At 42.2% G+C, this 21,255-nt stretch overlaps 7 protein-coding genes across 7 annotated transcripts; 5 read left to right on the top strand and 2 right to left on the bottom strand.

Annotated features, from left to right (window-relative positions):
- Positions 1-58: 58 nt before the first annotated feature.
- GCY1 (glycerol 2-dehydrogenase (NADP(+)) GCY1) lies at positions 59-1,054 on the bottom strand (the record flags this gene model as incomplete). The annotated part of the gene is made up of 1 exon (XM_018880535.1): positions 59-1,054. One exon carries the CDS (start codon positions 1,052-1,054, stop codon positions 59-61), a length of 996 nt encoding a protein of 331 aa, XP_018738344.1.
- A 3,752-nt stretch (positions 1,055-4,806) lies between these two features.
- On the top strand, positions 4,807-6,270 carry PDH1 (Pdh1p; the record flags this gene model as incomplete). Its single annotated transcript, XM_018880534.1, has 1 exon — positions 4,807-6,270. The coding sequence occupies one exon, from the start codon at positions 4,807-4,809 to the stop codon at positions 6,268-6,270; it is 1,464 nt and encodes a 487-aa protein (XP_018738343.1).
- A 295-nt stretch (positions 6,271-6,565) lies between these two features.
- UBC1 (E2 ubiquitin-conjugating protein UBC1) lies at positions 6,566-6,841 on the top strand (the record flags this gene model as incomplete). Its single annotated transcript, XM_018880532.1, has 1 exon — positions 6,566-6,841. The coding sequence occupies one exon, from the start codon at positions 6,566-6,568 to the stop codon at positions 6,839-6,841; it is 276 nt and encodes a 91-aa protein (XP_018738342.1).
- A 1,593-nt stretch (positions 6,842-8,434) lies between these two features.
- Positions 8,435-9,565, top strand: RPT2 (proteasome regulatory particle base subunit RPT2; the record flags this gene model as incomplete). Its single annotated transcript, XM_018880531.1, has 1 exon — positions 8,435-9,565. The coding sequence occupies one exon, from the start codon at positions 8,435-8,437 to the stop codon at positions 9,563-9,565; it is 1,131 nt and encodes a 376-aa protein (XP_018738341.1).
- A 183-nt stretch (positions 9,566-9,748) lies between these two features.
- AWJ20_3507 (uncharacterized protein) lies at positions 9,749-10,447 on the bottom strand (the record flags this gene model as incomplete). The annotated part of the gene is made up of 1 exon (XM_018880530.1): positions 9,749-10,447. The coding sequence occupies one exon, from the start codon at positions 10,445-10,447 to the stop codon at positions 9,749-9,751; it is 699 nt and encodes a 232-aa protein (XP_018738340.1).
- Positions 10,448-12,262: 1,815 nt separating this feature from the next.
- Positions 12,263-13,867, top strand: PTC1 (type 2C protein phosphatase PTC1; the record flags this gene model as incomplete). The annotated part of the gene is made up of 1 exon (XM_018880529.1): positions 12,263-13,867. The coding sequence occupies one exon, from the start codon at positions 12,263-12,265 to the stop codon at positions 13,865-13,867; it is 1,605 nt and encodes a 534-aa protein (XP_018738339.1).
- A 1,979-nt stretch (positions 13,868-15,846) lies between these two features.
- Positions 15,847-16,152, top strand: ATP16 (F1F0 ATP synthase subunit delta; the record flags this gene model as incomplete). The annotated part of the gene is made up of 1 exon (XM_018880528.1): positions 15,847-16,152. One exon carries the CDS (start codon positions 15,847-15,849, stop codon positions 16,150-16,152), a length of 306 nt encoding a protein of 101 aa, XP_018738338.1.
- Between the last annotated feature and the right edge of the window lie 5,103 nt (positions 16,153-21,255).

Raw genomic sequence — 21,255 nt, 5'->3', positions numbered from 1 at the left:
TCTACTTTATAAAAGAAATACAGGTAGTCATTAAAATATTCATTTTGATCTATAACGTTTACAAGCCTGCCTTACCTGCTAATCTGGCCTCGATAGCATCCTTCTCAATGGGATCCATTACTTCTGGACCTTGGTCGAAAATATCTACACCCCAGGCAGGAGGGTCGACACGAAGGTTCTTTTCAAGAGCGTCGATTTCGGCAATACTCTCAGCATCCAACACAATTTGCTTGAAGTTGGTTTCGATACGGGAAGGAGTGACACTTTTAGGGATTGCTACGATATTTTTGTGAGTAAACCAGGCAAGGAGTACTTGTGCAGGATCAGCCTTGACTCTGGCAGAAATCTCTTTGACTTTAGGATCATCGATGACTCTCTTCGAGGGAACCTTGTCTCTGATTGATAAAGGAGAGGCTTGGTTACCAAGTGGAGCCCAAGCAACAACAGCAATTCCCTTGCCTTGGCAATACTTCACAAGTTCGGGCTGTTGAAGATAAGCATGCAGCTCAACTTGGTTGGCAGCAGGAGGAACCTTTGCAGTCTCAAGGAGCTTTTCAAGCTTTTTGATGTTAAAGTTACTAACACCAATACTCTTAACCTTTCCTTCTTCTAAGAATTGTTCGTAGGTTTTCCAGGCCTCGCTGATGGGGTAGTCATCAATGATGACCTTGCCAGTAGCCTTGTCGATTGGAATCATGTCATCACCAGGCTTGAAGGCTATTGGCCAGTGGATAAGCAATTGATCCACATAATCCACCTGAAGATCTTTCAGCATGCCTTCAAGAGCAGCACGAGCATACTCAGGACGACGGTGGTTATTCCAAATTTTGGAAGTGATAAAAATCTCCTCACGAGGCACACCTGATTTCTTGATGCCTCGGCCGACCTCTGCTTCATTTTCATAGAAACGGGCACAGTCAATGTGTCTGTAACCGATCTTGAGGGCATGGGCCACGGCATCTTCCACCTCTTTAGGTTTGGAGAGGTATGTGCCCAAGCCGATCAAGGGCATTTTCAATCCATTATTAAGAGTCACAGATTTTCCCAAAGACATTATGAAATTTTATATTAGCTGAGAATATTAATGAGAAATACCAGTAAAATCATGGTTAAGAGGCCATATTTATATCTCCTATCTTGCAAAGTAAGGGTCCCGGTCCCCCACGTTATACAGGCACTACTATCAATTGTGTGGGGGTCCGGTCCCATAACGTGGGGTCCATGTCGCGAACTTTTCACTCAACTCAGAGCAGATAAAACACATTCAAAATTAAAACTTAGATAAATAATAATAAATAAATAACCGCATTTAATCAATTGGCATACGATTCACCATCAGACGAGTCTGAGGGTGTGGTACCAGGTGATATTGGAGACACCCAAAACGCTAGCCTGTAAAGCGTATCAGTGTCGCTACGAAACCTGTGTCCCTTTCGCATCTTAACTGCTTGAATAATATATGGTTTAAATTGATTCCCACTTTCGTTCAATAACATTTGTAGACATTTATCCCAACAGTCGTAAACTTTTCTTGCTCTCAGTGCCGTCCTGCGGATCACTGCACAAATAAAGGCCAAAATAATTAAAGCCACTGGTCGCCGTCTGCGACACAATTGCGGAAATGCCCTAGGAATCTCGTAGAGCATTACAACAATTGGATATAGTGATTTTTTTTCAATCGCGTTGGTACAACTTCCCGCAAAAACACCCAAAGTCATATTGTAGACATCAACTTCCGCTGCACTAAGGTTGTAATCTTTGGACAGTTCATCTACGATGGTTGTCAAGTACCCCAAAAATTCTAGCTTGTCAAAGGTCTGATGTACAGGAAGTCCCACATGTTCGCTCGAGTCCATCAAGACTAAATCCCTTGCAAATGAATTTTCCACTTGCTCGTAATATGTCGAGAACAAAGCGTTATTACCTTGGATGATGCCAAATAAATCTAGTCCGTTTGTAAAAGATATGACAGGTACCAAATCGTAATCAATTAAAGAGAAAGCTCCAACCAGACAGGATGACAGAATAAGTTCCAGTGGATTGTGGTGGGATTTGTCTTGCGCAATTCCATCACGGAAGAGGACAATAGCCTTGTGGAAGTATTGTCGGCTAGTAATCTCATTGTCACTTCCACGAGAATGACGTTGGTTTGAGGCCAAGTCGTACAAATAAACAGAGATTGCTGAAATTGCATTCAATACAATATCAGACTGGACAGCGACCTGGGTTGCATATTCCCTCCACATATTGGTGATTTCAGGCACTCCCATGGCGCAGACAGGAGCACCATATTGAATAAAAAATTGTATATGGCCTACTTGACCAGGGGATAGTCGAGAAAACCAATTTATTGGTAAATGGGCGGATGAAAGTGAATTAGTTTTGGAGATGACAGACGTGAACCCCACAACATCATCGTCAACGACGTCAACCAGCAGGTCCTCATCTTCGTGCATTTCGTATAACGCACTTGCCGTAGGTCGTCTTAAAGTATCACTGTCTACGCCCGGTGTATTCTGATAGCTTGCTTGTGATGAAGCATTACTCGATCCAACCATTAAAGATGGAGATATATCTTTGACCCTAGTAAGTTCTCTACGGTCTTTATCCGAAGGCATTACATGCTGATCACTAATTGATAACAGATGAAGTCCAATACCGTCGACTGCACTACTTGGGGGTCCATCGACATCCACGAGAAGCTTTACTAATTTATCGTCAAGCATTTGAACAGTCGACGAACTGGAGTCAAGAAGGGAGCCAATAACCTGTGGAGAGTCGCTAGAAAGAACCTCACCTAACGTTGGATCATCAAACTGATTACTTATATTATAGTCCAGCTCTTCAAGACTATGCTGAAGTTTGTTTGTGCTGCTTGAGTTCAAAGCGTCCTGCTGGTCTTTGGAAACGTTCAATATGGTAGCATCTAATGGAGGAGACGGTGGAGCTACCGATAGAATTTGGTGGTTACTTAGAGAATATACAGGATTGGTCACTTCATACTCATTGACGTGGACATCATGCTTTTTAGAGTTTGAGATTGATTCCGCAGCTGGGGTAGTAGAAGTTGAACTGAAGTTATCGACGCTAAACACTTGGCTTTGACTATTCTGTTGTTCAGCAATTAAAGAAACCTTTTTGCTTCTCCCACGAGGCTTGCCCGGCGGTACAGGAAGATATTCACATGTTCGATTTGTAGCAATACAGTATTCACATGATGGTTTCCTTTCATCACACTGGATTGTTAGTTGTCAACACTAATATACCCCATACTGATCTACTAACTTTTATCCGCAATCTCTTGCAAGAAACACAACCTAACCGCGACTTTTTATGCGGTGTCCTCGTTGTAGTGGACTTGTTAATTAGCCTGGACATGTTGTAATGGGTGACAAACTGTGCCTGGCATCAGCAATAAATGAACTGGAACAGGTAGATAATTATCTATGATCGCGAAGATGTGTGGCGCACCTATGATGCACAGATACTCAAATATACATGGGCACCCTAACATCCTTCTGTACAAGGATGTACCGTCTCCAAGAACCATTCGTTACAAAATGTTCACCAGAATAAGCATTGTGAGCCATTGTGTGTCAAAGCCCTGGATATTATCAAGAGTTTATTCCCTATATACAAAATGGATGGCAACATATTACACACTTTGCACCAACCTTCATACAGTTTTGTGCGACCTATGTGTTGATCTACAGGGCCCATGAAATACCAGATAAATGTAATGAGAATCTTAACATATGGAGGAGGAATTGCGGCGATACAACAAATGATTGCAGATTGAAACTCAGATGTAACCTTTAATATCTAAATAACCATTTTACTGCGTCTAGTTATGTTCATTTTAGCGATGATCGATGACCTTTAAAATAGGGTCTGAGCGTCGAGGAGGAACTGCATGATAGATGAAGGGACCATTAGATAGGTATGCTGGAACTAGTCTACTACCCCTGGTCTGGGGCACCGCAGCAGACATTTCGGTTGGGTGTTGTTGAGAAATGTCGGGAATTATAATATGTGCGCCAGTAGCCGACAGAATACCCGAGCTGTTCAGGGGTAATATTCAGTCGGAGCCGATGCGGGTTGTAGTTGGGAGCGTTAATTGAAAAAAATGGTGGGGCATATGCAACTACCCCTCAATTGAAATTTGGCAATCTTTGATCCGCTACCAAGGTAACCCACTAATAGCGGCAACGTCTAGCTTAACAAATAAATAAGAAGGGTTGGTATACTGGGCAACCGGACCCAATTGTTCCAATAATAATAGTATATGCTAGGGGTCATTTGGCAACGTGTTTCTAAGAGCCTTACATGTACGTTTTGGCAAACCGCAGGCAGTAAGCTCCCGATTTCTAGCCGAGGACATCAATAAGGGTTGGGCGAGTTTCCTAATTAAGCCTCCATGAAGGGAATGAACACCCGTGCGTGGTCCGAGACCCCAAAAAGCTTGATTGGATATAAATAGTGGGGTTTCCAACACGAATCGGATAAATAGACTCAATTGACCACACTGTTGGCTGGAATATAATTCTTCATACTAAAAGTAAGTCTATCTCTTTAAAAATGACTTGACGGTGTTCGCTTAGCATTTGTTCAACTATTTTCCCCGCAATATCTAGTCTTGCGGGGACATTGTCAATGGTAGGGAACCGACTACATTAATATGATTCTCCATTGCTGAAAAAGCTCGTAGTTCTAACATTTTTAACAGTGCTAAGTTCATTCCGTTCTCTTTCAGCAGCTTCGAAATTCACTCGTCCTATTACTACTACTTTGTTGCAATCCAGAAGAATGTCTTCAGCAATTATCACAGATAACGTTCGTCCTGAACCTGACAAGGTTTTGAGAGATATTGCCGACTATGTTCACAATTACAAGATTGACAGCTCTGTTGCTGTTGAGACGGCAAGATTGTGTTTACTAGATACCTTAGGATGTGGTTTAGAGGGTCTCAAGTATGAACAATGTTCCAGATTAGTTGGCCCTGTTGTTCCAGGGACTGTCGTTCCTAATGGTACCAAGGTCCCTGGTACCAGTCATCAATTGGATCCCATTCGTGGTGCTTTTTCGATTGGAACTATTATCCGTTGGTTGGATTATAATGATTGTTGGTTGGCTGCAGAGTGGGGACACCCATCCGACAATTTGGGTGGTATTTTGGCAGTTGCTGATTGGCAAACACGTACTGCTAAGGCTACGGGTGGAAAGGAAGGAAAAGTCTTCAAGATTTCCGATGTTTTGGAAGCTATGATCAAGGCTCATGAGATCCAAGGTGTTTTGGCCCTCGAAAATTCCTTTAACAGAGTTGGTTTGGACCACGTTGTTCTTGTCAAGGTTGCAACCACCGCTGTTGTTTCAAAGTTGCTTGGGTTGAATCGTGATCAGACCATTGACGCTGTGTCCCAAGCTTTTGTCGATGGACAATCGCTGAGAACTTATAGACATGCTCCCAACACCATGTCCCGTAAATCTTGGGCTGCCGGTGATGCCGTTTCGAGAGCTGTTAACCTTGCTCTTCATGTCAAGAATGGTGAAGGTGGTATGCCCTCTGTTCTGACCGCCAAGACCTGGGGTTTCTATGATGTTCTTTTCAAGGGCCAACCATTTAAATTCCAACGTGACTATGGCTCTTATGTCATGGAGAACGTTTTGTTCAAGATTTCTTTCCCTGCTGAGTTCCATGCCCAAACTGCTGTCGAAGCTTCAATGACTCTTCACCAAAAGCTCAAGGACCTTGGAAAGACCAGTGATGACATTAAGCATGTCCGCATTAGAACTCAAGAAGCTGCTATGCGTATTATTGACAAGAAGGGTCCCTTGTATAACTATGCTGATCGTGACCACTGTATTCAGTACATGGTTGCCATTCCCTTGATCCACGGTAGACTAACCGCCGATGATTACACTGACGCAGTTGCTGCCGACCCTCGTGTTGATGCCTTACGTGAGAAGATGGAGTGTGTTGAGGAAGAAAGATTCACCACCGAGTATCATGCTCCTGATAAGAGATACATTGGCAATGCCATCCAAATCACTCTCAAGGACGGTACCGTTCTTGACGATGTTGAGGTTGACTACCCAATTGGTCACCGCAAGAGACGTGAAGAGGGCACTCCTGTTCTTCTCGCCAAGTTCAAGCGTCATCTTCACGGCCGTTTCCCCCAACAACAGGCCGAAGAAATTATTAAGGTCTCAGACGAGAAGGTTGGAGACTTTGACGTTGATACATATGTCGACCTTTACGAAAAGAAATGATCCTGTTTAAATGAATATATAGTATTAGCAATTATTATCTGATTTAGTAAAGGTCTGAGATTTCGCAACCCCTCCTTTGCAAGATATTGAGTTCTCAAGCCCCTATTGATAGCCATTGTCCTTTCGGAGCTTTTCTAGCCCACTGCAAGATTCAGGGGGGCGGAACCCTGCAGCGGAAATCTTTGGAACCTCTATAACCTGATATATTTCTTTTTACGGGGTTGTATAGAAGCAGTTTCACTTTAGTTACTTCATTGCAGCTTAACACAGGTGATTCTTAAACTAAAAACAAACAATGTCGAGAACAAGACGAATTGCGAGAGAGTTAGAAGATGTCAAATCAGATGTAGCATCAGGAATCACAATTACTCCAGTGAGTGAAAGTGATATCTCCCATCTGAAGGGAACTTTCAAGGGTCCACCAGGAACTCCTTACGAGGGGGGTGAATTTGTCATTGACATTATTACCCCCAATGAATACCCATTCAAACCCCCAAAGATGAAATTTGATACTCGAGTATACCATCCTAATATTTCGTCACAGACTGGAGCTATCTGCCTTGATATGTAAGTAAGGGAATAACTCGATCAATTGGTTTTATTTCGAGTTGCTAACCCAACATATAGCTTGAAGGATGCTTGGTCGCCAGTTCTGACGCTTAAATCGTCATTGATCTCACTACAATCCCTTTTACAGACTCCTGAGCCTGATGACCCACAAGATGCTGAAGTGGCTCGCCATTATGTTACAGATAGAAATGGATTTGACGATACTGCCAAGTACTGGACTGCTACCTACGCCCATGCCAGTCCCTCTCAAAAAGGTAAGCGTAGTTTAGATTAACTGAGGATTTTTGGTTTAAAGAATCTCGACTTATCTGTTAAAACTGCTGTTGACATTCTGGCTGTTCTCTCGAAGGAGAAATAGTTCACCTATTGATTCTACTTACAAAATCGGCCGTAAAGCCGGTTATTGTCGCACGGATACTAACTATTATTGTTTAGAAGCTAGTCCAGCTGATCTATATGGCATTGACAAGGGCCTCATCAAGAATTTCGAAGATATGGGATTTCCTCAAGACAAGATTATTGAGGTATTAAGGAGATTGGGCATCAAAAAACCTGGTGATGAGGCAACGAACAACCGTGTTTTAGAAGAGCTACTCAAATAAAACATCTTGCTTGTCGAGTATTGTATAAATAGCCTCTTGATTAAACTTGGTTCTTAGGATCTGTTTTCAGCGGTTTAACAGTCTTGAGGTTTGCCACAAGGTTCAATATGAGTAAGCATACTTGTCTATCGAGTGACTTTATGTATGATCTCTGGTAGCTGGGGCTCCGCCCTAGAACCTGCCCGAGTTTTCTCCCTTTGACTAATATTCGATTTTCTCTTAAATAAGAACGAAGGCTAGGCGGTACACGTTCCTATCTTTTGCATTCTCCCACCTGTGTCTCCACGAGATATAAACTCGGTGGTGTAAAATATGGGGAGGCTGTGTCGAGATAAATGACATAATAATTGGAAATATTTGTAGCTATTTAGCACCACAATAATTATAACTATTTAAATCTTCAGTTTAGTTTAGCTTACGATGAGTTGGATCAGCTCGAAATGAATGTGCGGCTGAGTTGAGCAGGATGTTGCACTACCGTGTATGTTATGAATCTTCGTTTGCCTCCTTCGTTCTTACAAATATCCGCAGTACACAGAAGAGCGAACATCTACAAGCAATTGAACATTTACAATGGTAAGTTGACAATGAATAGGGGGGCTTGTTTATTAACTCTATTGAGCTCGTATCTAACTCTGATATAGGGACAAGGATCTTCTGGATTGGGAGGTGGTCAAGACGACGAGAAGAACAAGGACGCCAAGAAGAAGAACGATAGTAAGTTGAAGAATATTACCAGTTTTGCCAATTGTGTTGGAACTAGTGCTCATTGGTACGGGTCAGCTGAGCTGAAGTATTGTTTGTACCGATTTCACTTCTGCGAAGTGTTGTGATTTGAAATTTTGAGAATTCTTGCTAACTATGTACCAGAGCCTAAGTATGAACCACCAGTTCAGAGTAGGGCACAAAAGAAGAAGAGAAAGGGACCAGATAGTGCCCAGAAACTTCCACCAGTGTATCCTACCACGCGATGCAAACTGAAGCTTCTAAAGATGGAGAGAATTAAAGATCACTTGTTGTTAGAAGAGGAGTTTGTACAAAATCAGGAACGTCTGAAACCGACTGATGACAAGATTGCTGAAGAGAGAAGCAAGGTAGATGAGATGAGAGGATCTCCAATGGGTGTTGGTACACTAGAGGAGCTCATTGATGATGACCATGCTATTGTATCATCAGCCTCTGGACCAGAATATTACGTTTCAATCCGAAGCTTTGTAGATAAGGACTTGTTGGAACCTGGTTGTTCTGTATTGTTACATCATAAATCCGTGAGTGTGGTAGGCGTGTTACAAGATGATGCGGATCCAATGGTTTCTGTGATGAAATTGGATAAAGCACCCACAGAGTCATATGCCGATATTGGTGGTTTGGAGACACAGATACAAGAAATCAAAGAAGCTGTGGAACTTCCTCTTACGCATCCAGAATTGTACGAGGAAATGGGTATCAAGCCACCAAAGGGTGTTATCCTTTACGGTGCTCCAGGAACCGGTAAGACTTTACTTGCGAAGGCAGTAGCAAATCAAACCAGTGCGTCCTTTTTACGTATCGTTGGATCAGAGTTGATTCAGAAATATCTTGGTGATGGTCCAAGATTGTGTAGACAAATCTTCCAGATCGCAGCTGAACATGCTCCTTCGATTGTATTTATTGATGAAATCGACGCCATTGGTACCAAAAGATACGAATCTACTTCTGGTGGTGAAAGAGAAATTCAACGAACAATGTTGGAATTATTGAACCAATTAGATGGTTTTGATGATCGTGGTGACGTCAAGGTTATTATGGCCACGAACAAGATCGAATCTCTGGATCCTGCTCTGATTCGTCCTGGTCGTATTGACCGTAAGATTTTGTTTGAGAACCCCGACCCTTCGACCAAGCGGAAAATTCTACAAATCCATACCAGTAAGATGAGCCTAAACGATGATGTAGATCTCGATGAGTTTGTCAGTTCGAAGGACGATCTTTCTGGAGCTGATATTAAAGCTATTTGTACCGAGGCTGGTCTGCTTGCTCTTCGAGAGAGACGTATGAAAGTGACTGCTGAAGACTTCCGCAGTGCTAGAGAGCGTGTCATGAAGAACAAGGTCGAAGAGAACCTCGAGGGTCTTTACTTGTAGCATTATTATGTTAATATCATCGTAATATTTGCATGTATCACCTAGAATGCTTTAAGGGTTGAGGCATTTGTTCTCAATCTGATTGCGGCCATTGTGTAGATAGTTCCAACAGTTTTGCGAAGCGCAACGCCAGAAATGAAAGCAATAGAGCTGGGCAGTATTTAGGTAAATAAGTTAATTTAGTCATTTACTATCTTCAAGGTATTTATAAATTACAGACATATCCTTGCGGGCTAAACCAGCTTCAACAATGGTTTCATAGACCTTGGCAGCATCCGAGCCCAGGAGAAGCTTCAATTTCACCAGATCAGCTGCCGCAATGGCCAGAAGAAGATCCTTGCGCATCAAACTCACTCCAAAGCCACTTTCGTAGTCGCGTGAGCTTGGTGTACTTGGACTAATTCCTGGGACCGGGTTGTTGACTTCAGATGACCATGATCTTCCCGATGAGGTATTGACAATCTCAGAAAATTTGGCCAAGTCCAGTCCGAGTTGATTGGCAAGCTGGAATCCTTCAGCGGTTGCAATGTTTGTCAAAGCCAAAATATAATTATTAGCCAGCTTTGCAGCTAAACCAGCACCTTGCTTACCGCAGGCAAAAAAGCGGGATCCCATCATTTTCAAGGTGGGCTCTACAGTATTGAGGTCTTCAGTACCAACCATGAAAGTGAGTGTTGCATTGGCTGCTCCAACAGTACCTCCGGAGACAGGAGCGTCGACAAATGTACCAAGATTATTCGACTTGATCAGATTAGATGTTTCAATAGATGTTTGAACATCAATAGTGGAAGAATCAATAAACAGTCGGTCCGAGGGCTCGGACTTAATTGCTTCAATAATTCTTTCATAAACTCCTCTCACATGCTTTCCTTCTGGAAGCATCGTTATGATTGTATCCTAAACATGTTAGAGATATTTAAGAAAGATCAAAAGATCTATTTGCACTTACACTATTTCTGGCTACATCTTCTGACGACTTGGAGACTTCTACGTTTTGGCCAACGACTTTCAAACCGGCTTCAGGATTCAGGTCATATAAAAAAAGCTTGTCAGTTGGCTTTTTCTTTTGAGCAAGGTTTTTGGCCATGTTCAACCCCTAAAAGTCTGTTAGCTGAAGCGTTCAGTACGTTGTACTAGAAATGAACTACTCACCATGGCCCCAAGCCCAATGAACCCATACGAGGTTCGAACCACACGGCCCGTCGAAAACGATCTTGCCAATCTGATATTATTAGGCCGTATATTGTGCATTCTTGTTTTATCTCATAACTTGTGAACTTGAGCACTGCTCTTGGAATATATAAATAGTGATCGGCGGACATGCTACAGGACGGCTATCGGAGGATTGTGGGGTAGTACGTGGGGTGATATGCGATTCTCTCGGTGATATTGCGGTCCTCCTACTTCGTGCCTAGAACGCTCACACACTTAAATTTCGATAAAGTTCGCTAGATAATCACCTCGGGTAGATAGAGGTTTCAAAACGAAACTCTGACAACCAAGTTATTATATTTATATAATTATAAGACCTGCACTTTATTTGGACTGGGTCCCAACCTGCTAAGGCTGATAAAGCGCTATAATTAATATTCATCCGTTTATGGGGGTGTCTGCCTCCGGCGGCTGGGGCTCCGCCCCAGACCCCGCTGCTCCTCTCGCTGCGCTCGAGTCGTTTCTCGGGGGTCACCAGCTCTCTCCTGCGAAGCAGGAGCCATGGGGTTTGGGGCAGCACCCCAGCCGCGGGGAGGCTCATTAGCCAATGTATACCCACATATATGTGTACTAAGTCGTCCCTTCTATATGGTTATTCTTAATTAAATACAGTAGTTGGAGTGTGTAATACAATCAAATGATGATTTGTTATTGAGCTCCCCTCAACAAAATCAGTGGGAACTCTATGCCCAAACAAGCTAACATCATGTGAGCATACACTCTGTTTTCTTCTTATACCGGAGTCCCATTGAATATACTTTATATCTTTTATTTACATGAACTACTAAGTGGAGTGCATATCGGCATTTTCAGAAATCTAAGTTACTCCGGCTCTCCGATAAAGATAGTGGCACATGTACTGCCCCGGACAACCGGGTTAGGTAAATTCCGGGGCTTCGGGAAACTGCGATTGAACTTTCTACCGCCGCCAACAGCACTCCAGGTTTAAACCGGCAAAACCTAATACAAACTCCCAACTGTGTGTCACATATCCCAGAGACAGGTTTCCATGCATAAACTCCCGCACTGGCAAGCATAAAATTTCTGTTTGCCTCAATAAATGAATTGTGGAGATCACTGTGTGACACTGGACGCTGTCAATGTTACACTAGGACGATATCGATCTATTTCTCCATTTAACGGTGACGACATATTAATTTGGAGCTTGTGGGTGCGCGTTTTGAGATACCAAGATACTGTGTACCAATTTATTTAAATACTCCCCGGAGAATATTACCCCTTTGAAGCTTGGTCTGGTCATTGATGGACTTTGTGGACTATTATTGGGAGTATTGAACGTGGTGGGTTTAAAAAAGACCTGTTGACTGACTAATTCATTTTTGGGTATCTGGCTGAGCATAAGAGAATCCAGTCCAGTCTCGTGTTTTAAAACTTAGCCGCTGCTACTAGCTGGCTTTCAGGACTCAAGGGTTGGATATTTTGTTCAAGTGGTTGAATAGTCATTCCTTTGGTTGTTAAAAAAAAATGGGGGTATCAACGTCGCCAGACACATCGTCTCACATTTTGAAGTACTTTTCTCGTAAGAAGAAGTCGGAACTGTCGCCTACCGAAGAATTCGGTCACATCAACTCACCGGCTCCTCCAGATAGTCGGTGCTCGTTTGTTGTAGCGGTTTCCGAGGATCGTAATAGAAAATGTCGAAAGACTATGGAAGATGCTCATACGTTTATCTATAATTTTGGAGATATCTGTGATAGTGGATATTTTGGTTTGTTTGATGGCCATGCTGGGTCAGCGTGTGCCGACTTTTGTGCTAAGAGACTCCATATTGTCTTGGATAATTGGATTAAACGTAATGATAGAGAGACATTAAGGCAGTTGGAGAAAAAAGATGTTAGTGGCAATGACGATACCAGGAAGCTACGGACAGACTTGACTCCTGCACATGCTCTTAGCTCGGCATTTCTTGAAGTTGATGCTCAAGTAGGTAAAATGAGTATGCAAAATGCCGGAAGTACGGCCGCTGTAGCTGTACTTCGATGGGAAGATGTGGCTACCGGAGTTCCTGTTGACTTTCAACCCGCATTGACTGATTCCAGCTCGTCATCACCTTCATCATTATCAGCATCATCATCTCTTTCGTCAACAGCGAGCAAAATTTCAAAGTTTGTACTGCCATCAAGACAAGCGAAAAAGAATGGTAACAGTGGTAATTCTCTCTCTGTTCCTATACCATCAGCATCTATTTCAGCATCATCAGCATCATCATCTTCTTCTTCTTCATCTACTACACATGGAACTTCCCATGCAGGCACTTCACCTTCATCTGTTCACAAAAGCAATAATCCGGTAGATACTAGTTCTGGAGGCGTAAGTCCAGGAACTGTTCCTTCAATAACCAGTGGCTGTACTGCAGCCATCAACACGAGTTCCACCGCGGCAAGTACGCGCTCAAAATCCACCTCCTCCTCGTCTTCTAATCTACCACCTCAACGACGCCGTGTACTTTACGTTGGTAATGTGGGTGACTCAAGAGTTGTGTTGTGTCGAGCTGGCAGAGCCTACCGGCTAACGTACGACCACAAAGGCTCAGACCCAAGAGAATCTCGACGTATTGCCAATAGTGGGGGAATTATGATGAATAATCGTGTTAATGGAGTACTGGCTGTGACAAGATCGCTTGGCGATACGTATATGAAAGATCTTGTCACTGGAGCTCCCTACACAACGGAAACGATCCTTCAAGAAAATGACGAATTTATGATTATTGCATGCGACGGTCTGTGGGACGTTTGTACAGATCAAAAGGCTGTTGATTTAGTACGAGACATCAAGGACCCCAAAGAAGCGAGTGACCGATTGGTAGAGTACGCGCTAGATAGCTTTAGTTCTGACAATCTCACTGTCATGGTTGTCCGACTCGACCAGACTGCATTTGTTAATCCAATCTCCACAAAAGAGGCTGTGGAAACTCCAGAAGCTTTAGAGCCTCAATCGGCTTTGGCTGGTTCGCCACATGATACGCAACCAGACAATAGCCCAGTCTCCACTTTGGAGAGAGAACTTGTGGTTCCTACGCTTTCAGCAGTACCAGTCTCTGCAACAGCGGCCCCGCAGACCGCAGGCTGAGTGCTTTTTTTTTAGAAATAGGCATTATAACAATGTGTATAGTCATGTATAAACATTTAAGAATAGATACAAAACGTGTGCTATGCAAAACGATTTCATTGCTGAATTCTGGGGTAAATCATCGCTAAAAGAAAGTGAAATCGTTGATTAGATAATAAATAAATGGTGGAAAAAATAAACTTCCCATATTAGTCGGCAGGAAGCATAAAGTCAAAATTGTCGCCAAATAAACCACCCATATCATCATTCACATTAGCTCCTTCATTATTTTGGCCATTACCGTTTTCTACAGAATTGAGCAAGTCGTCAAAGTCATTGTCAAACGCTCCTAACACATTAGCATCAAATCCTGCCGCACTCGACTCACCCAGATCTCCTCCAATGTCGTCTGTAACGGAGTTGTTTAATCTCGCTAATATATCGGGTTCATTCTGATTCTGGCTCTGTTGGTCATTGCTACCTGTATTTTGCTCTTTCTCAGCGGCATTAACTCCTTCAGCATTTTCTGTAATTCCGTCTTGCAACGGAGTGGATGTATCGCCGAATAAATCATCTGTGTCATCAACCAAACCGTCTCCGAATGAGTTGATATCATCCAGAGTGAGTGGTTCATCAATTGAGCCACTAAGTACACCTTCCATTGAATTACTGACACCAGCATCTTTATCACCGGTTGCAGCATCAGCATCCGACCAATTTGGTTTCTCAGCCACATTCGACTTGGATTCGGTCACTTCATTTTCTTTAGCTCTGTTTTCTTCCTGAGCTCTTGCTGCCACCGCAGCTCTTTCTTCTTCTTCACGCTTAGCGATAGCTGCTGCCTCGGCTTGCTTTCGTTTCTCCTCTTCTTCTATCAACTGCTTTTTCTTTAATTCAATCAGGCGTTTTATTCTTTGTTGACTGAGCTGAATCTCAACATCGACTTCGTCTAGTATTGATTGGTACTTTTGAATTTCTTGATCTATTGGTCCATGAACCGCGCTCGGGGGATTTGGAATGACTTTTTCAGTACTATTTGTATAGAGGTATCCTAAGAGATTTCCACATGAAACTAAAATTGCCTTGACGGACCCACGTAAACTCTTTTCAAGCTCCATCATGAGTTGTGGAGACAATCAACCTCTACAGTTGATTAATGATAGTCCTGATCAGTTACTTATCACGTGACTTATATCGACCTTGACTTGTGTAAAACAGTAGCTAGCTACACGAGTCCATGAACATAACCTAGCGATATATTGAACTATAGTTAAATTAAGACCAAGACCAAAGAAGAAAACACTAAAGATGAAAGAGTGAACAACCAAGGTGTATCACAGTTGTCAGCAGTTGTGGGCATGGTGTGTCTATAGCAACTTTCTCGCTATTGGGAACTAACTAGAAGAAGCCTTCGGCCAATTATAAACTAACGTATACGTATTTATTAAGAGACGAGACGTCCTTGGTTTCATTATTAAGTAGTCATGTTGCTACTAGTATACAATAGTAAAAAGATCCATATAACCCTATATTGGCATATTTCGAACTACATTATGCATGTCGAGGTTGCAACTCTACCAATCAAATGCCGTACTAGCACTGAAAAATTAGGGTAACCCTGCCTGGGCATGCATTTTCAAGTTCACGAATTGACTTGTAGACGATTTTGTGCCTAAGAAACTTACTTTAAACAACACAACATCGAAATGTTCGCTCGATCCATTGCTCGTACTTCACTCCGTCCAGCTGGTCGTATTTTCACCAGAGGCTATGCTGAAGCTGTTGCCGCTGACAAGGTCAAGCTGTCTTTGGCTCTTCCTCGCGCTGTAAGTATATTTAATGACCTATGGACTTGTTAAGGTCTCTCGCCAAGAATTACAAACTAACTCGATATTTTAGACCTTGTACGAGAACTCTGAAGCGTAAGTTTTTGTTTTTGTCTCGTTATTCTTTGAGTTATTTGAAGAAGGGACTTGGAAACATATACTCTTTTGTATGCTATGCGACATAATTGTCTAACTGTAATTAGCGTTCAAGTGAACATTCCTACCACTGCCGGTGACATTGGTGTTCTTGCTGGTCACGTTCCCATCATTCAACAACTCCGTCCCGGTGTTGTTGAGGTTATTGAAGGTTCCGGTGCTAGTAAGCAATTCTTCGTTGCTGGTGGGTTTGCTACTGTCAGCGAAGGTTCTAGCTTGGCTATCAATGCTGTCGAGGCCTTTCCCATTGAAGATTTCTCTGCTGAGGTAAGTGTGATTAATATTGGTGAACGTATGGATGAGTTTGGGATGAATTTGGGTTAGTCTGTTGATGGCCTGGTATATCGCGTGACGGTCAGTGAAGCATGGTATCAACTGATATTTAGAACAAAACAAGAACTCCTCTTAATTCTCATCTAATAACATCTGGTATTTATGTTTGCATTCTAACTTTTCTAGACTGTCCGATCATTACTTGCTGAGGCTCAAAAGAATGCCTCTTCTTCCGATGAGGCCGCTGCAACTGAGGCTAAGATTGAAATCGAAGTCCTTGAGGCTCTTGCTGCTGTCACCAAATAAATTATCTAATGTTATGTTTGCGTAAATAGACCCAATTCCTAAAAATAAAAGAAATAGCATCCCAATTGAAGAAGCCCAATGTTGTGATCGGTCGGCCCAGTGAAACAAAGGGTTGACTAATCATAATGACACTATATTAGCTATGTTACTGATCAAGGACGTTATTGCGATTTGGTCTGCAATACATGTTCCCCGTTTCCGAGTAGTTCATGCCCTAAATCACTAGACCCCTGATTTAGACCCTGCGTATTATACGTCAAGTTAGCGTTGTTCTGGTGTAATGAAACACGGTACTCTCTGCAGATTTTGCGCGTACGCGCCACAAAACTTACTATGAAGCTTCCCAATTTGGAACAAAACAAACTTAACTATACATACTCATTGATATAAACAACCAGGTTTTCCGACGTGTAGTTGTCAGACAATAGTATATATACTGAACAGCTACCCGGAAGGGCTCAGATCACGTTTAGCTGAACTATCGGAGTTTTATCATTGTGTTCGAATTATTAGCTTGGGAAAGAGCAGATTGTCTTTGATCTGTCCCAATATTCCTTAGGTTTTCCAGTTGGAAATGGAGCAATAGAGTTAGCTCCTTAGATTGGGTATCTTCGGAAATTGTTCTCATTATTTGCTCAGCTCTACTAATATATAAGAAGTGGCTGCTTTATATTCTCGTTTTTGCTTCAGCCCTTTTTATCATGGATGGTTGTGATACATTGTCATCGGAAATTGGAGGTGGGCTGGAGTCATTTGAAAGGCATATGTCAAGTTCGCCAATCAAGGCCCTATCTATTTCGTCACCCAGGTTGAGTAGTTCAGAAGAGGATGTTTTTGAAGATAGCCTTTCTGCCCTTGGAGACGAGGATGAAGAACGAGTCTCAAACCTAGCTACAGACATCAAACCTCACACTGGGTCGACCAGTTCAAAGGAACGTGATTCATCGTATCGCACAGGTACGTCATCTGAATATGGTAAATGGACCCAAACCAGTACTGGTACAGACTTGTCTCAGAGAAACGCTATATTAGCCACAATTGACGACAAAACAGTCGATAGCACAGACAAGTCTAGCTCTGAGCACAGCATTAGTCACAACAGCGGTGATACCGTCAATAAAGAAACAGCGAAAACTAGTCTATCGTCTCCTGTCTCCGAATTGCCGATACCCCAAGAACAAGCTTCGTTACCACATATTACAGATGATTCTACTCTTCCTGAAAGAAACTTTCACACAAGCACACCAACATTAACAAAATCGAGTGATGATAAGCTTGCTCTAGTACGACCTGGGTTTGAGAACTCATCTTATCAAAGACTGAAATCTTTTTCTCCGACAACTTCTGAGACAACGGTAAACTCCATTCATGGCAAGGAGAATCAATTTGCAGAAGCTTCAGGTTTAGTACCGCTGCGTTCAGTGCGCAACCTTCTCGACTATGATGTCGACATCGATGAAAAATGGCCGGACCATATAGATGAAAAGAAGAATGGGTTCGTACGTGAATCCGAATTAATCGATCATCTCCGTAGAGTGGTTTTTCATTTACAAATAAAAGTACAAGTCTTGTTAATCGAACTGGAACAGAATTCCACTAACGGTGGATCTGGCATGAGGCAAAAACTTGAGGCAGCTTATATCAGTATAGACAAACTTCAGAAAGAAAACAAAGAATTACGAAAAAAATCAATTGAGCTGGCACAGAACGAATTAAATCGAAATACGCAAAGGGGATATAAAAGAGATAATGATTTTGAATACGATGATGAGGAGGAGGCGGATGAAAAGTTTCAAGAGGAACGGGCATTCACAGACCTGTTGGAAAGATACCAAGAACTTCAAATCTATGTGGAAAATCTGGAGAATTATAACGATACGTTGCAGCAGCTGGCCAATGACCCGTCTACTGCATCTCTTGCGAGAAACTCACCTCATAACTACCATCAAACCCATGAACCTATGACAAAAATTGTTAGGACGCTATTTACAGAAAATGAGTCTATTCGTCGGGCGCTGGAAGGAAGCGAAATTCCATATTCAGCAAATTCGTTCACAATTGAAACCATGCGCCCAACGGTAGACATCATGATGGAAATCTTGACAAATCTAAGTGGAGACGATCGGGTAGTGGAGTCTTTATATGAACCTGATTTGGGTGATGTTGACATTTTGTATCAACTTGCGTATAGGATATCTCAATTTGTTGGCCGTAACCTTTCCGAAAGAGACGCACTTGAAGAGCAAAGCCTCAAGCAGGCTCAGGAGATTGAATCACTCTTGCTGGAAAACACCCAAATCAAGTACCTTGTCAACAGTCTACGGGATGAAATAAGGAAGAAGAATAATGCTCTTCAAGATCAAACTAATGACTTGCAAGCTGCAAATGCATCGAATTATAAATTAACTACCAATTTACAGGATGTTTGCAATGAGAGGGATAATCTCTTGAATATTACAAAGAAAATTGTTGAAACTGTCCGGTCAAAGTATGATGCAAGCGCTGTCCTCGACACGGTTGTTGACGTAAGTCTTAGATTTATTTTGCTCGTTAATAGTTGACGAGACTAACCAGTTTAGTGCATCGACTCCGCGTTAAAAATTAACACTGATATTCTCGAACTAGCATCGCAAGTGGAGGAGTTATCCAAAGATCTCGAAGTCAAGGAAACTGCCATCGCCTCACTAGAAAAGTCTCATAGGGAATTAGACCAGGAACTCAAAATCAAACAAGAAGCGCTTGGCAGCGTTGCAAATGACTTAAAAACGACTAAAGAGAACCTCAATCAGAAGGACAATGAATTGGCTCGGTTACAAGTGCAATCCGACGAAATGAAATTGTCTTTTGAGCATGAAAAAGACAAGCTAACTGCTGTTCAGCGGCAGAATATCAATCTTGAGAAAGTCATCGATAAATTGAAGGACGAAAAATCTCAGCTATTGACACAGCTAAATGATGAAAGTTTGAATAGAACTGAGATTCAGGCTAAGCTGAAGGAGGCTACTAAACGCTTTAATGAGGTGAGTTCGAACTATTCAGAGCTGCTAAATAGTAATTCAGAGTTGCGAACCGACAAGCAAGACCTTATTCTGAAGATGAGTGCAGTCGAACAACAGCTAGAGCATCTCCAGCGAGATTGCAGGGACCTGGAGAATAGGAATAAAACTTTAGAGGAATCTGTACAATTTCAGAAATCGCTTAGCGATCAGTTGGAGAAAAAACTTGACAGTGGTGTTAGCGGGGTCATCAACGGTGGACTGCAAGCATTTAAACAAGAGAATTACAAGAGAATAGTACAACTTCAAGATCGAGTTAATCAGCTAGCACGAGAGAAAGCAATGGATGCTGATAAAATAAAATTTTGGGAAACAAAGTCTCAGGAATCTAGAAATGCATCCCAACGATTCATGCAATCTATTTTCCAAAAACTACTAACTCTTCTCGGAGAGGAAGAAGCTCAGAGAGCCAGTAGTGATTTCGAATCTATTAATGTGGACCGAAGCAAAAGTAAATTTGTTTCCATGGAGGAATTAATGAGCAATGTCATAGCTTCTGTAAAGAAACAGGCTGCGGATAATGCGCTCGCTCTTAGCACCGCAAGCACTCATGCTAGTGACGATTACGTATCTTCACCAACAACTCCAGGTGAGGAGGCTAAGCTTTGGAAAGCCCGTTACTTAGCAATGAAAGGTAAATTTAATGCCGAAAGAGAAGCTCGGTATGCAGAATATGTGTCCTATGTTGATCGTATCAGCCAAAGTGATGAGTACGTCAAGAAACTTGAAGCTAGATCATCAGCTTGAGTATGGGTGGCCCTAAAGCATGCTATTATGATTATGACTAATGACGAAACTTCTAATTATTATACTATGTTAATAAATAAGTTACTTGAAACACATGTGTCGTTGCGCGCTATATGTGCGGAACAGGTAGGTCGAAACATTATCATCATACAATCAACAAGTGAAAGCCTAATTTCAGGAAAGTTGCGTGTATCTGAAACACGGGTGCTTATCCTAAATTTGAGTTTAAGGGGGGGTTTGATTAAGCGAGGTCTTGAAAACTGCATTGTACCAACACTTCCATTTAAGGCACCACTGCATGATCTGGCCGTTGGCAAGGTTGGAGCTGTTTGCAAATCCTCGCATGGTGAGGGGTAAGTTTCTACACGACATGAGGGGTTGGTCGCAGAAATAGGGGTATTGTCATTCGAACACTAGTGTATTTTGGTTTTTAGCAATGGTTATTCTGAACCGTGTCACCTGCTAATTGGTCAGCCCACCAGTTCATTAACTTCGAGTTGGTCGGGATACCCATTATGCCGATTGATGAACTTCAATTTATCGTTAGTATTAGACTAGACATGAGAAAGAATAAGAGGAAGGATTATCGGAGTGTGTCACGGTAGATTTGTGTGAATTTCATTCTTGGAAAATTGAACTGCGTCAAAAATCTTGCCGTTTCCGCAGAATCTTTTGAAGTGTACGCCAAGGTACCAATTTAAGGTACTGCAGGAGATCAACAAGACGGGCAGCTTGGCCATAGTATATAAGTTTGCCATGTAAATTAAGGAGTTGCAACTATCTTATTAATATTCTACTCAGGACGCGTAGCGTAGTGGCGCTATATTAAAATAAGTCGATTGAAATATACCTTTGATATTCTATGAAGTACATCGTGATTGAAATAGTGAACAGTAGCAGCGAGGACGGCAGATAGCGCCGAAGACGTTTTAAGTTCGGGATTTGACATAAGATAGGAATATCAGTTAAGGTCAACAACCTTATTCTTCATTCTTTCAAACGGTGATAGCCATCGATACCCGTTGCTACATTTAATCTGACGCAC

This window comes from Sugiyamaella lignohabitans, chromosome B, assembly GCF_001640025.1.
Source record: "Sugiyamaella lignohabitans strain CBS 10342 chromosome B, complete sequence".
In the NCBI taxonomy this organism is placed as follows: Eukaryota; Fungi; Ascomycota; class Dipodascomycetes; order Dipodascales; family Trichomonascaceae; genus Sugiyamaella; species Sugiyamaella lignohabitans.
The sequence above is the reverse complement of the archived record's forward strand: the minus strand, read 5'-3'. Positions and strand labels throughout refer to the sequence as shown.